The sequence below is a fragment of the Styela clava genome, chromosome 8 (genome assembly GCF_964204865.1).
Source record: "Styela clava chromosome 8, kaStyClav1.hap1.2, whole genome shotgun sequence".
Taxonomy (NCBI): Eukaryota; Metazoa; Chordata; class Ascidiacea; order Stolidobranchia; family Styelidae; genus Styela; species Styela clava.
In genome coordinates this window covers 5,165,033-5,181,387 of record NC_135257.1, presented here as the reverse complement: position 1 = coordinate 5,181,387, position 16,355 = coordinate 5,165,033, and the positions used below count along the sequence as shown (strand labels likewise).

General features: G+C 36.0%; 1 protein-coding gene across 1 annotated transcript in view; it reads right to left on the bottom strand.

Annotated features, from left to right (window-relative positions):
• LOC120346088 (neuronal cell adhesion molecule-like) overlaps positions 1-12,317 on the bottom strand; it is a 33,680-nt gene extending 21,363 nt beyond the window's left edge. Inside the window, exons 1-11 of the mRNA XM_039415737.2 lie at positions 12,148-12,317; positions 10,111-10,228; positions 5,844-5,954; positions 4,098-4,216; positions 3,435-3,586; positions 2,669-2,804; positions 2,273-2,384; positions 1,767-1,955; positions 733-932; positions 487-621; positions 50-206 (exon numbers count right to left, since the gene is read on the bottom strand). Coding sequence (XP_039271671.2) covers positions 50-206; positions 487-621; positions 733-932; positions 1,767-1,955; positions 2,273-2,384; positions 2,669-2,804; positions 3,435-3,586; positions 4,098-4,216; positions 5,844-5,954; positions 10,111-10,228; positions 12,148-12,253 — 1,535 coding nt within the window. The 5' untranslated portion in view covers positions 12,254-12,317. The remainder of the gene's footprint in view (positions 1-49; positions 207-486; positions 622-732; positions 933-1,766; positions 1,956-2,272; positions 2,385-2,668; positions 2,805-3,434; positions 3,587-4,097; positions 4,217-5,843; positions 5,955-10,110; positions 10,229-12,147) is intronic.
• Positions 12,318-16,355: the final 4,038 nt, after the last annotated feature.

Below are 16,355 nucleotides of genomic sequence, written 5' to 3'. Positions count from 1 at the left end.
CGATATCATATATTAATTTACAATGTTCCATAGTACACAGTAAAGTTACCGTTCGTCCCAGAGTAAGTTCTTTTGGGGTTGTTCAAACTTCACCCATGTCGTCGTGTGGTTAGGAGATGAGAACATATCGCACTGTAAATCAACTGCATTTCCTTCCATTCTACGATAATATATTTTATTTTCTGGGAGTGCAACAGGTTCGGAAACTGTACATGAAAAATAAAAGAAAATATTTGTATAATAAAGAAATCTTTTATAACGTTTACTCTGTAGGTTTTTACTAATATCAAGACGAGTATCTGTATGTGGCTAATTAATGCGCAACATATTTATTTATATTCTCACACAAAGAAAGCAAACTCCCGCCAATATGTATATCATCAATGCAGGAAAAGTTGGTAATTTTATTCCGTTTCAATGTTTTGTTGATCCACCACACAAAATCTATTGATTAAAAAGAAAAGAGATTCTAAATTTGACTCTTACTCAAAACGTTCAGAAATCCTTGACCAAGTACAGTTCCATGTTTGTTCTTTCCCATACACTGATAAACTGCAGTGTCTGATTGTTTCAAATCTTTCAACACAATACGTTTATTGAACATCATGTCTGAAGGAAGGTCTGTAAACGTGAAACAACACATTTGATATGAGCATGTAAAAATAGCGTATCAATTAATATACTGGTTCAAATATTCTAAGATCAAATGACTCAAAACTACTCCATATTCACCATCAATGGGTTTTCCATTTTTCATCCAAACTACTTCGGGTTCAGGTTTTCCTTCTGGCTCACAACGAATTTCAGCTGTTTCTCCTGGCACCTTTATCATGTCAAATGGTTGCGTGTAGTCGCTAGCAAAGGAAGGTTTAGCTTCGACAATGACTTCAATGTCTCGTCTTCGTATTCCAATCTTATTTTTCACAGTGCAACTGTTATTGAATGAAATTATCAGTTGGTAGTAGTGGGACTTTACAATTTTTAGGAACGAGAAACATGTGCGGTAATTTTATTTCCAAATTTAAAAAAAATCAGAAAGGAATGGCATTCAGCGACAAAATTTATTAAAGAGAGTTCAAACAATAGAACCAAAGATAAATCTTATTTGTGAAATATTGAATTGAATTGGTAAAATCTCATGGGCAAGAAATAAGAAGGCAGATCGAAAGTAGAATTTAAACAAGGTTTATTCAAAAAATAATCGATTTTAACTCAGAAAGGGTTGTCGAAGGGCAATTGTGAATACTAGTAGTCTCTGGAGATGCGATATTCAAGATAATTCGAAACCGCAAATCTTATCTTTATGGTGGTTAGAAAGTATTCTATTGTTAACCTTGACAGTTGGACAAATAAATGTTGAAATTTCTTCTCCTATAACATGACCTCTACTGTAATCATTGAAGATTTTAAATTTGGTCTAAATTTTGTTTGGTTGATGCATCTGTCATTTTTTTTGCATCAAACTACAGGACAAAGGTCACAAGATTTTCTTTAGGAACCTCTGCCGCGACATATGGAGCGTGAGAGATAACACATGGTTACGTTACTGGCAGTGATAACCGATTTCAAACGGCGAAATACAAAACAACTGGGCAACATTGGCGAACTTCTATACGGTGACAGTTTTTTGGAAGAGACGTTAAAGGTTGTTACATCGAAAAATAGAATATAAGTGTAACCAAACAACTAACCACTGGCAACCATACCAGCAGTACCGTCGCATTTTGACATTAACTAAAATTGTATAAAAGAATTCATTCACTGACGTGTAATCGCCTTCGTCTGTGTAATTCACTTCTCGGATATATAAAGTTCTGTTAAAATTTCGTAGGAGAAATCGATTTCCTTCTTCGCCCTCTCCTGGTAAGTAATCGTCATCGGCATAATAATCCTCATAAGTTTCTGCGATCGCCGCCAATTTCGCTTTCTTATTCCAATACACCGAAGGCGTCGGTCTGTGAAAGTTCATAAATTATGCATAAAAACATTGAACAATTTTATTTGATATTACGTCCGCTGTTGTTATACATTCCTCATTTGCGAACCAAAAAATCGAAGCAATTCTAAATAGAGAGAGTTATACGATCGACATTGATTTTATAGCTTTTTAAACAAAAATACCATATTCACTGGTAATGAGTTATTCAGCGTGCCGTCATTGATTGGGGTTTATTTTAAAATAAGGGCTTGACAAATTCAGCAAAATGGTTCTAAAAAATTTAACTGAAAATCGATGATTCAATTTAAAAAGCGAACTACCGCCAATACTCACTTCCCAGTTGCAATGCAGGTCAATTTTAATTCCTCTCCTTTCAAAACTACTTTTCTCTCGCGATCTTGTCTTGGTTGAACAATCTTTGGCAGTGAATCTCGAACTGCTTCATCTGAAAATTAACACCGTCAAAGAAGATATTCATCAATCGACTCCGTTTTTTGTTTTTCAATTGAATGAAGATCACTTGTATACAATATTAAAAATGTCAAATATTGAAGGTTTGAAGATAAAATGTACAGTACTTCTAATTCTATTCCGATATGGATCTGCACCATGGAGAAAACATACTTATCCGTGTCTATATAGTTTTTTTGCAGAGAGTACACTGAACCCGTGTATTCAATCTTATTTTACAACAAAATATCAATTTATGCAATAGACTTTAAATATCACCTGTTTTCACTGAAAGAGTGTAATGTACACCATCAATCGAACTCCGTGTTGGTAGATATTTTAACGTACAAAACAATTGAAGGCCTTCGTCCTCGACAGCGACAATGTTTGAGAAGACAATTGTTCCATCATAAGCCTTGAGTTGAATATTTAAATCAGTACAAATGATTTGAAAAATAGGAGACATTGCTATTGACATGTCGAGTAACACCCAATTCACTTTACGGGTCGTTTGGACTGCCGATTCAGAATAGACATAGCGGTGAATACGAACAAATCATGCTTCAACGGAATCTACCGGATTGGATATATATATACTCGACCACTCTGTGAATCCTTCTGCAAGGCATTGCTGGATAAAATTATTTGCTTATTAATTCTGGCCAGTATATAATGTTGTTTACACACACAACTTTACAGAAATACATTTGTGTTAGTGTACAGCAGGATTCCAATTGCATTCATGGCCATGTTTATTCCTGCTACAGCATTCTCGCGTCATGCACACGGATTCACTAGCGCAAAGGCATTGAGGAAGGATTGGGAGTTTGTCTCGCGTAACATCTACTCATAAAAAGTATGAAAAAATATACTGTAATATTCAGAAGAGCAATTAATGGAATTATATACAAGTATACCTCAATAATATGATGTTTATTTTCAGCTTGCTGTCAATGTTGCGAATAGTCAATATTGCCATTGAATAAAAAATGGTTAGATGGTAGAGTTCAATATTATAAAACAATGATATATATATATAGTGTACTTGGGCTATTCGATTCGACAGTTGAACTTTGTTCGGTATAAATTTCCATTCTGTTGCAATGTCTTTTGATTCACTTCTCCGACATGAAACTTGTTTCGATTCTCCCTCCTTTACTTCTAACACTTCATCAGCAATGCCAATGTAAGGCGCCACTGGGAAAATGGAACAACGTATGATTCAAACAAAAATGTACAGTAATAAGATACTATGCGTATAATATATTTTTCTTCTTATATTAAAGGCAACAACATGGAAATATGCAGGTGTCGCAAAAATGTTGTGTCCCACTTGCCCCAATTGCACGAATCTCACTTCATAAAATTACTTCAACCTTCTGCCAGAGTAATATATCTATCCACACCTAGAATATAGAATAAAGTCCACCGCACATTTGCTTCAACCATTCGTCCCATAATAAGTTGGGGTAGGGGTCACATCTGAGATACCAAAATTTTGCTAACCCCATTGTCTTTAATTTCGCAAGTTTGTTCCAAACGCTATATATACCGCAATTTACAAACACTAAAATTAATTCTATTGAAGTTAACAACCAAAAAATAAAGTAATTTTAAATAAAAATATAAAGAAGTGGTTATTCGATTACATACGTAGTAAACCTAAAATGTATTATTTGTATGCTTTTCTTTATCACTGAAAACTTACTTGTTCCAATTTTCAGTTCGATAACTTTCGATACAGTAGTTCCCCATTGATTACTCGCAAAGCACTGGTATTTCCCTTCATGAGGATATAGCTGATCAGAACTAAGCTTTTCACTTCCACTGAAATTAGATTACTAATATTCAAAACATTTCTCTGGAATTCTCACACTCACTATCAAAACTTGATCAATTGTCGTGAATTAAAGACAAAAACATTCCTATTTTTAATAAGAAATCTCGTTTGGGAGCGTATTTTGCAAGCTGTGGCTTATAAATTATATATATATATATAGGCAGAGTAAAAAAGATTAAATTCGCTGTAGTTCACATAATACACTCTGATATTAAATCTTTGAAAATCAGGATCAATACTTTTCTATGAAATTCACGAATGTTTTACATATTGGATCCCTTTTTAATCCTAACTAAAATGATGAATAAAAAACTTGAGTGTTGTGGCTAAAAGATGGTATATTGCATCCAACAAAATAGTCTGAAGATTGAAACATAGTAAAAGTTACATACACATGTTTAAGTTGACAATTTTGCAAAGTAATGTTACAATAAATTTGAACGCATTTACTCCAATATATTTTCTGTCGAACCAATGCAATACAGATTGTGTTATACCTTGTTACATACATATATATACATCTTTCCGGGTACCTCAAAACATGCTTTCGAAGACAGTAAACGTACACTGACGCATTATACTGATAGTATATGTTTTCCACCGAATCTTCAGTGAGTTTGAGTGTGCCAATGTCCCACCAATGCAGCTAGCTAATACTGCATATCTAAATCCCAATTTTTTAAAGGCGAAAATTTTCCAGATCATATACGTGTATGTGTATGGCAAAGACATGAATGAAGATGTTTGAAGGCTTGTTTGTTTGAATCATACTGCGATGAAGCTGCACGTCTCAGTCAAAGTATATTCATCTAGTGACCTTACATTTGAACACACGTACACTTGAACCCATGTGTATATCCGCGAGTTTAATCTATATCCGAGTGCTAAAACCCATGGGTTAGGGTTAGTATGGGTTCTGATATCCGCAAAACAAGAAAAATTTCCATAGGTGCAATAGTTTGCAGGTGCAATTGTCGTGAGTTCAAATGTACGGGAACCTATTCATATCATGCTAATCTCTGTCAGGTGCGTAAATCTCCGTTTTTTGAGAAGGTGTGGACAGAACTAACCATGATTTGGTCGATGATTGATAACCCGCAGAAAGTTACTTGTCACAATTAAGCCTAACTGCGCAAACGATTAGTCATGTTACACGCTTTGCAAATGACTCGCATTGGCTGTTGTTTACAATAATTCTAGGTATCAGAAGGCACTGGTTGAAGGTGGATGTATTCAAATCAATGGCGCTCTATAAAACTATTAGAACATACGAACTTTGGTATAGGAGGAATAGTGGAATCCATCGTTAAGTTTTGTTTATGAGATAATTCAGCCTCGTTTTGTGGCAATGGATATTAGTTTAAACAATGTTTGCATGAATGAACTTCCACAAATTAGTTAATCACCGTGATTAAGATAGCGCGCGAAAGCTAGAATAATTAGTTACTATTAAGTATTAGTATAAATATTCTTTTATATATATGAACGCAGAAAGGTGGAACCAAGACTGTTATAACATCACCAAGGCAGCAAAGAAAGGCATGAAATGACTAGCGGACTACAACAGTTCCAATCAATGCGATATGCTATAATGTGTTCTCGTCAAGAACCTACTTGAAGTACAGTGAACCGTCCACATCTGACATCGATATTTGAAGCATCGATTTGTTTCTTTCTTCCTCTTCAGTGATATTGAAATACTTTCCATCTTTTTTCCAAATGTAACTGAAATAAAATGAATGGTAAGTAATTGTAAATACATATTGACTAATTTTGACGTGTAATTTGCAGAGTACATCGCGTCTAAACTTACAAATGCTGAGCGCGAGAACACTGGTTAGCTGGTCGTGCTAATCATCGACCTGGTGGACTTAACCTAATTCAAGTACCAAAATTCATTGAATTAAGATTTATTCGATTATTTTTTCCGTTTTATCTTATGATCGTAAGCTCAGTACTTCCAGTCTTTGCACTCTATATTTCACGATATGCAGCCTACGCGAACAATGTTGTGACGTTTTATATGACAGTCCCTATTTTTAACTCTTTCTGCCCTGGACCGCGATATCGAAAAAACACTATATTCCTGGCGTTTTCGAACAAAATTCACAAACTTTAAAAAATTGTCAAAAGCTAACCATAGGCCCAATCCCTACAGTTCTTGGTTTTTTTGGAAGGCAACTCCAAGCACAGCACCAGGAAACTAAGTTTTTCACACCTGTTCTAACAGCAAGCCAGTGGCATGGCTCAGCTTTGACACACTTTTTACGGCTCTCAAATTTCCTCCGAAATATGACTAAAATGACCACTTTCAAAGACAAAATACTCACACACAAACTATAAACACTACACATATCAAACTTACTCACAAGAAGGGTAGAGGTGTAACCTTATTGGGAAAATTTGCAGTTTTTCTCTAACTGACATGAAATTGTCATGGTAGGCTGATGAATTTCAGGTAAATGGCAGAAATTTTCGAAAAAATTGAAAATTTTGTTTTCGAAAAATCAGATATTTATATTTACATATGAGTAAAAAATGACACAAAAAAATTAAATTCAGTCAGTTTTGAAAGAATGTGAATAACAGTGGTGAAAAACAATGTGAAAAGAAAGTGTGCATACGAAATAATAATAGCGAAAATGAAGAATTACACAGTATGTACATAAAACACCTTGGTGCACGTAAAAAGAAAAATCAGTCTCTGACAAAGTCAACAAAAATCACAGTCTCTGGCAAAGTCAACAAAAATCACAGTCTCTGATAAAGTCAACATCACAATATTGCACATAAGTTTTGATTCCTATTCCCAATAGTTTGGGAGGGTGTGAAACTTCTCGAAACACGGGGTAACACAAAGTGTTACCTGGCATTTCTCACACCAATATGAAGACCTTGTTTGTTTCAATTTTCTGCTACTGCCTTCTCTTTCTCTTTCTTTTTTGTCCCGTTCAGAACACACCCTGCAAACTCGTGTGGGATGATTAATAGTGGTTGTCGCAGGCATGAAAGAAGGAAAATGCCTCCCCATCAGACGTGAGCTATCACTGAGATCACTTAGTGTAGTGATTTGAGCCTGACCTAAAGCACCAGATGTAGCAAAATCCTCTGAAATCACTTGTACGAATGATAATAATGTCAGTTTTTTTTTTGCATCGGATTGGAGCATATTAAAAATTTTGTGTGCATTCACAATGGCCAAATTCACAAGGTGAAAAAATAGTTTGATGTACCACTTGATGGTTTTTCTTGTAACTCCGTAATAGCCCAACATCTGGTCGCTTTTGTCAACTCCAGCCATATTCCTATTGTAATCGTGGACTACCACAGGCTTGAGTTTCTGTTTTGATCCACCACGTCCCCTGACAGTGACTTCCACCATGTCATTGTTATGGATTGAAGATAGCATCAAAACATCTTTTTTGTCTCTCCATTTCAATGCCATCAACTTGTTTTTTCGGCAGGAGAGCAACTCGCCTCTTTTCAATTTTTGATTTAGATATGATTTCGGTAACTGTTGCCGATTCGGCATGCATGTACCAACTGCACGTGTATTTTTTTCTGCCAATGCATCATACAAGATGGGAGAGGTGTAGTAACGGTCCATGTATATTATGTGACCTTTGTCTAGTACATCTTGTGAAAGTTCCATGACGAGGTTGAAAGTTTTATTTTGAGAAGGGTTTTCCTCACTCATCCCAGTGGCAATTTTGAAGCGGAAACAATATCCCGACTTCGCCTCACACATTTCATACAATTTGATACCCCATTTGTGAGGTTTCATCGGATTGTAAACCCGAAATCGCACACGTCCTTTGAATGGGCAGGTTCCCTCGTCCAATGATATTTTTTGCTCAGGATAAAGAACCTCTCTAAATCGTTGCTCAAAGACGTTTATAACTGGCCGAAGTCTGTGCAGTGGATCGTGTCCTTGAACGTGAAACGGGATGTATGATGAGTTGTCATTAAAGTGCAACATCCATAAAATGGAAGTAAACCTGTCCCTGGACATAAATGATGGACAAAACGACTCACGATATGAAATATTATTGGACCAATACTGCCTCAGTTGTGGTTTCTTGACAATTCCTGTGTGGAGCATGATACCCAAAAAAATTTTCAACTCTGGCACAGTGACTGGCTTCCAGATTTTCAAGATATTTCTTGTGGCAGTGTCCGATTGTTGTGATGATGCTAACTTTTGTGAAGCATACAGATTAGTTTGGGTTTTCATGTTTTCAAAAAATTCTTCTGTGAAGAATTCACTCAAAACATTCATGGGAGTGATATTGTTGATACAAGAAACGTTGATCCTTGGAATTCCTGTAAATGTGGGAGGGTCAGGGACTTCGTTTGGGTCTTCAGACCAGATTAGGGGAGGAGGTTGCAAAACAGTAGTCGAGGAGGAAGTGGATGGCTGGGTTCCCGGAGAATGTGGGGGACTCGATTCCCGACTTTCACTATGAGAAGAATCCCGACTTCGAGGACGTCCTCTTGACCAGACCCTTCTCCGACGCCTGCCACGTGATCGCCGAGGGCTCGAAGCTCCGAACATTCCGCCCGTTGACGCTGCTGCTTCAGCTGGTACATCTTCAGTGCTTGCAGCATAGCGCCTAGCCGGGACTGGGACAACCTCTTCATCGGAGCTAGATGACTCACTCGTCTCTTCCCACTCGTCACCAGAACTAAAAGAAAAATTGTGTTGATTAACGACTGGATTATTACTAATAACAAGTCCAAGCTATGAGGCTTGCTCAAACAATTGCCACAGTCAGCTTACAAACTATCATTTTCTCAGAATATAAAGAAAATTTTTTTTAAAAAATAGCAGAAGAATGCATGCAGGTATTGCACTTACCTTGCATCAAAATCGCTCTCACTCTCCATTACGATACCTTGTCTGATTTATAGCTACCAGAATCCTAATAAACTTACAAATACGTCTTATATAACAATAACCGAAATCAACTGCATAATAACAAAAAAACATAATAATAACTGCATAACAATAATAAAAAGACGACTCTCGTCCGCAGTCATAAACACTATTCCCTGTGTCGACGACAAATGAATAGTCCAAAGTCTACTCTGAAGTCTCAAAACAAAGAACGAATGTTCCCTAGCTATTTTTGGTGGTTTACGAGCTTCAATTTTCAATGAACAAACATACAACTGCAGAGAAAAAAGCAGAAAAATATCAAAAAAGGGGAACACTGGAATTCCCCTTTAAATCGCCCAATACGCTCGAATGGTTCGAGCGATAGCTCATAATAACGGGCACGAAACACACTAACGATCGATACCAAGATCGTATGCCTCGTGCCCGTTGAAGCGGAGATATGACGTCATATTTTACCCGCAATATACTGCGGTTCAGGTTGGTGGTGTTTCTCGCCATCCGCATTATAGTGCGGCTCAGGGCACAAAGAGTTAAGATATCGAATCCGTTTCTGCGACATGTAGCCAATTGTCAATATATTACAAAAATCACTGTATATTATTATAAATACCGAAAATTGTTTTTGATATTGATCTCAAGCGATTGCGGGAACAAGTTTCAATATTGGATTAAGTTAAAAGTCCACGCGAGATAATTACGATTTCTAATTATGCTAAAACTTGACTGGTTTTGATGTTAGGTTTTAATTCAGTTGAATTCGGTGGTAGCTACCTTGCTTTCCATAAGGTCAGATTTATGCGCTATTTCTTTGAGGGTTAAGTTTAACTGCACATTTTAATACAATTATCGGGGTTGTAAATGTTGGGCTCGGTTAGAGAATCTTTGTGCCGACAGACAGATAATTTTTCTCATGTTTACTTTTTATGCTTCAAAACACACAGAATCGCATTTTAAAGTTTAGCAACAAAGATAAGCTTTTACCTTCCAGATTGTTTAACGTCAGGATATCCATCTGCAGCACATACTAATCTGATTTGTGCTCTCGGCAATGCATAATAAATCTCCGGTGATTGTTTCGTTATTGTTGGTGGACGTCGTACTGAAACAATAAGAATTTATTGATTGTACCGCGAATGTACACCCGTTCAATAAGTTATGATTTATGATAGTTCTTCTCGGCAGTCGAATAAGGTAATTACCGTTTCTAAACTTCAGCGGGATATTGCGATGCCACTTATTTACATACTATACTGTACAAAGCCGTGGTCGTTTGCCGATTTATGGATTACGCAGTGGCGGTTATAACCTCAAATAACCCCCTATAACAAATACGGATGGGCGCTTGAAGCATGCTGACAAAGAAATCGATTGAGATTAAACGATTAGGAATGAAGAAAGCACGCCAGGCTTCACGTGAAATCGAAACCACGAGCAACCCAGAATATAACCCGATTGAATTGAGTTTTAATTAGGATGTACATTTATTTATTCACAATTTACACAAAGATATAATGAGGGCGTATTTGTTGTCTAACGCTACTTTCTCTATATAGTATTTCATCATTCCGTGACGGGAAAATGAGACTATTTCTCACGACCATAAGTGTTGTACATAAGAAAAACCTAGAACGTAGAAACATATGGGCAAAAACCATAGAAGCAGCGCATTCTGTACTAAACAACACTATATAGACCAGGGTGGTCCAAGGTTGTCGGCTACGGGGGACATAAAATTATTTTTGCTTCGTTCGCGTGGAACAATAGTGACAATAATAGGTAAACGGTGCGATACAAAATCTGTTTGAATTTGTCAGCTTTCTTTTTAAACTCATGTTTACAAAATAACTTACAAACGAGAATATCGGTCGGAGACCGAAGACTTATCGATCGAAACTGCGGTTTCGATTCATGACTCTATAGTGACACCGCGTGTCCCATCACTGATTAATTAATACCTCGATAATTATACGACATAACACCCAGAATCAATAGGCTTCTGGTCAGAGACAGATAAATGCGCATGCAAAATTTGGAGCAGATTCAATCTCGCCTTCGTGAGATATCGCGTTCATCTAATAGACAAACAGACAGACAAATACCTATCAACATACTTACCGATCTTAAGATCGATAAGTAATAAGGCCTACTAACTTTACTGACATATATTGTTAGGCCATAACATTAATATTCAGCTATCAGGCATAGCCAACCTAGGCTAATAGAATCCGCATTAAATTTTTAGTTTCCTATGATGCTAAACTAGTTAAATATTCCCGACTAAAAAGATAGAAAGCCAGGCAACAATATAAACTGCCAAGCACATCGTTCAACTCTGCTAGTTGTCTCAGCTAACCATAACACTAGTAAATTCAGTGACATTAGTGATGTAACAATATGTCAAAACATTTTTCCGATTAATTTTATGACGAAACAACACCAAATGCGATTATTTGTTTACTCTCCGAATGCGGGCCACAGATAATGAAGATGAGGGCCACATGAGGCCCGCGGGCATGGGTTTGGTCCATCCTGATATGGAAAATAAAAAATATCATTTCATTCAGATCATTAAATCAGTCGGATTTATGATTTGTATCCGATTATTGAATGATATCTACCATATACACGCATAAACCGAAATAATGCGGTAATTATTAATTAATCCGTATAAAAGTCATAACCATTTTTAATCAAGAATAATGTCCCAAATTGAAAACTATGTTGATCGTAATTTAATGTTTTATTTTTATTCATTACTTTTAGAATTGCAGAAGAAAAAGCTTTCTTTGAAAAAAAAGGTTGGAAATAAAGTATTTAAAAAGTTTTTTGCCTTTGTCACTCACACTTTATATTTTCCTTGGTAAGTCCAAATGAAACCATCGTGTGATAACATTGTAAAACGAGAAAAAGTTGGTCTCATTCATGCGCGCATGTGAAGTAAGCGATTTTCACTAAAATAGAGTAACAATGACACACTGCATGCAGAAGATTATTATATGCAATAAAAAGAGGTCTTACCTGTCGATGGTATTTTCAAACTCTGTACTTGAATAGTTGTCAGAAGTGGTATTTGTATGATAAATAAATAGTATGCCGCATTACATTTATTTTTATATTGCATCATGATTATTAGGATGAACTTCACGATTTACAAATAAACGCTATATTTCCATAGTAATACGACTGTAATAAAATAATACATTATTGATCTGTTATACACCCTCTTCCGGTACATGAGATGATGGTACTTGCTAATGGCTGCATATTGTACGTATGTACTTGAGGTACATAGGATGTGGGTAACTGAAAGGCAAAGGCATCCGGTTAAGAAGATGCCTTCACCAAATAAAGAACTGTGTGGCGCCTCAACCTAACATTACTTGCTTGATTGGTCCATTTCTAATACAAACATTTTCCAAACCTGTTACTCATTGACTTTAAAAGCTTGAAAATTCTACTAATAATTTTACATGGATTTGAAATTTCATAGATATAAAATTTATGAAGATCATCGCAGAAATGCTTCGAACACATGACAATTAATAGGCACCCAAGCACGGATCGGAGAGTTAGTAAGATCACAGCTTCGAAAAGAGAGAATAATGAATACAAAAGATATCGTAAACAAAATTTTATTTAAATGGAGTCGTGTTACAAACATTCAATTCAGCGCACTTATTCGAGTGGCAAATGAATGTAAAACAATTCTCAGGTATGTGAAGTGAGGTAATATATGTAACTACCTATAGCAAAAGTGGTCTTGAGGAAACACGTTTTAATTCTAATTACATTGAAATTCTTGTACTCCCGTAGTGTGTGTACCAGGTTAGGGTTAGGCCATAATTCCGATTTGTCTATATTTTAGTTCTATTACGAGTTCGGCGACTGTCTGTGTTAGTCAGGTGAATATACTCCGTGTCCATTGGTTTCGGTCTCTTCACACAACTTGATATAAAATAGGCGAACAAAATTAGTTACTTCCATATTGGTACACACACTTCTGGAGCGCCGAACTTCTTTATTTCAGCAACGCGAGGATGAGTGAATTAGTTTTGACCATTATACTGATAACTTAATTTATGCCTGAATCAAATCTAATTAGTAAATAGATGAAAAGTGTCACGCAATGTCGTACCATCTCTTTCTGGTCATCGTCAATAACTTCGAATAACACATATCAGTTCTTTAAAACAAATAAAGAATCACAATTTTTGACATTTTTTATGTTGAAAATTGTTGAATATTGTATTCCCATAAATAGGTAATTGAAGCCCATCATTAAAGTGAGTCGCGAATGAATTCAAAAGAATAAAATGTTTCAAAAACCGAAATATTGCTCTTAAAAATGATGCTGTTAAAAATAGTCGGTATAGTCCTGGCGGCTCCAATATTCAAATTCATCTTACTCTTATCCATATTTGAGCTTATATCATGACTTATCATTATTCAAAGCACAATTTCGCAATATTCCTTATGTGAACTGAAGATAATGTGATAATGAATCCACTGGGAAATTTGACACATGTGATTACCGCCAGCGAGAAATTGACAAAATTATCAGTTACGGTCAAAGACTTTGGACAATTGCAATACTGACGGCGGAATTGATTTTTATGACTCATCAAATCTAATTGGTCACAAAGGTTTTCATTCAAAATTTAGACAATTTTAATGAATATCATTTTACGTGTTCCGACGAAAAATTTACAACAAGCGATTATCTTCTAAGCGCAGATCAGTTGGATATTTAAACGGGGTTTCACTTGAGAAAGAGATTAGCACAATTTTTTTCAATCCAAAAGTTTGGAGAATTTGCTACAGGAGGAAAAGGAGCGTCGTCATTATTGTTTCCTTATCATTATTATCCTTATCAACATAGCTAAAAGTATTACGTTTGACTATTCTTTTCCTAAAAATTAAATTCACAAATCCCAATCCTCTCTAGCTTAAACCCCGTTCTAATCGATTTAAGTTAACATCTTAATTTTTCACAAAGTAAATTGAATTGAACCGTCTCCATTACGCCTGACAAGTTTAGAACAACACAGTATTAGGTAAATACAAGAAGATAAAGCATGGGAACAAATCCAATCTTAACTGATAATTTAATCCTGTTAATAAGAAACTTAATTCGAACCATACACATGATGTGAAAAGTTCAATTCGTCGGGTTTTGCCTATCCCAAGATAGTTGCTAATGTTTCAAGACTACACATTTCTAAACAAAATATTGGAGCTTGCTGCCGCTGCTTTTTCATTATTATCAGGTATATAGATTGGCTAAACTAATTACATTTTCTTGTAAATGAACATGGCCAAAAAACCAAACTACAAAGGAACTCGTCTGAATAAAAGTCTTGGTATCGCCGAATGTCTCAAGTCACAAATTGAAAATTTCGTCACGACGCCTCGTTAACTTAAAAGTGCCACTTGTTCTACTACCCAGCCACCCGTGTTGGATCTTTGAAGACCCACTCAGTTCATAACAAGTACTTCAGTCTAATTGCTCAATTACTAATCCAGTGGTACGCGTCTCAAAAAGTCCTTCCATTCCAATAAGTTCTTCCTATTTTGTAACCTCTAACTATTGTTTTAAAATTCCTATCTACTTTCGACAGACGGATATCGCAGAATACAAATCAAAAAAGGGGGAAGAGCGATACGCCGTGAAAAATCGATCACTGTTTCAAATCGTGTTGGGTCGAGCGAAAGAGGACGTGAGGGCACATGCAGCAGGAGCATTAAATTATTGATGCGATCCAAGTTATATAATATATTATGAACATGCTTGGGCCTTAGACGAAGAGGGCCTAGTAATCTAGGCCATCTAATGGCCAAAACTGATCTTAATTATCAATACGAACAGAAAAACATTCGTAGACTAAATATTGATCTTTTTATATCTTGCAGAGCACCCAAATACCGTTAGCCCAGTACTTCTAATGCATATTGTGCCCAACCAATGACTTTTGAATTTGGCCCACATAATTAATGTGAAAGAAAATACATACACTTTATATTTTGACATAACCTTACTAAACCAATATTACAATACCGCAAATGTTACATGCTGCATCTGTGCTAAAACAATGTATCCAGTTTATTGTGATGTTATATATCAGGGGTGGCCAACACGTCGATCGCGTATGAAGTTGAGTGAATTTAATAACATACCCCAAAAAATTATCTCAAACCAGTTTTATACAGCGCCTGTGTGTTTTAAAACAACAGATACAGTACTGTACACGCGCAAAATACGATATACACATTACACATACAGGCTGAGTATCCCGATAGAGCATATTACTGCGTAACAATGAAAGTTCCGCCGCTGCCAAGGTTTAGAAATGAAATTGCCGAATACCTTGTGCTTTGACTGAGAAACGATCTTACATTAACTTCTGCAATATGCAAAGTTATTGTCTCACTCCAAGAGTAGTGTGATAAATTGTATTCGCAACGGTAGAAGTGACATCAGAATGCCCAATTTTTTGTAATTCCAAGCGGTGAAAAATCCGACTTGGAAGAAATTGTAAATTAGATGATACTGAAGTTTGAGCAGTCATGTAACATTTGAGAATATTTATTTTTCGCTGTTCGGATAATATGGATACTTGGCAAGGTTTTTTTGAGAAATTTTCAACCCTCACGACTAAAAATTAGGCAGGGATTAGATCTGAATTGTATGATTCGAATAAATCTTAAATAAATGATGAAAATTTAGCCGGGTACAATCACATAATCAAATCAACAAATTGGAACATGAAAAGTATGAAATTTTGTGGCGATTTCGTTAAAATTGCGCACACAGAGCCGAGCTTTTTGGAACCGGTGGATTTTTGTGTATGCCTGTGTGCAGTTATCTGCATATTTAGTACTCCTTCGTTTTTGTGTGTGACTTTATTACTGATCAGTCTAACGCGAGATGTTTTTAGGAATTTAGTAGATCGCGGTCGAAAGCACACCCCGTTCTGTAAGACTGTATAATAATTCCTGTTATTTGCCGTTTTGTAAATACTACTAGGAAATTCTGAAGCGCGTCGCAAGATCAGTGGTTCTTAATCTTTCCGAGCGAATCTGCGATATTCTGTAATCTCATGTCTATCCCTATCATATTAAACGGTTGAAATTTAATGCCCAATCCTAACTTTCTGAAGATGAAGCTAATTTCGTGCAAAGTTACAGGAAATTAACATTGTGGTGTAACCATAGTTACCAGTACCCCG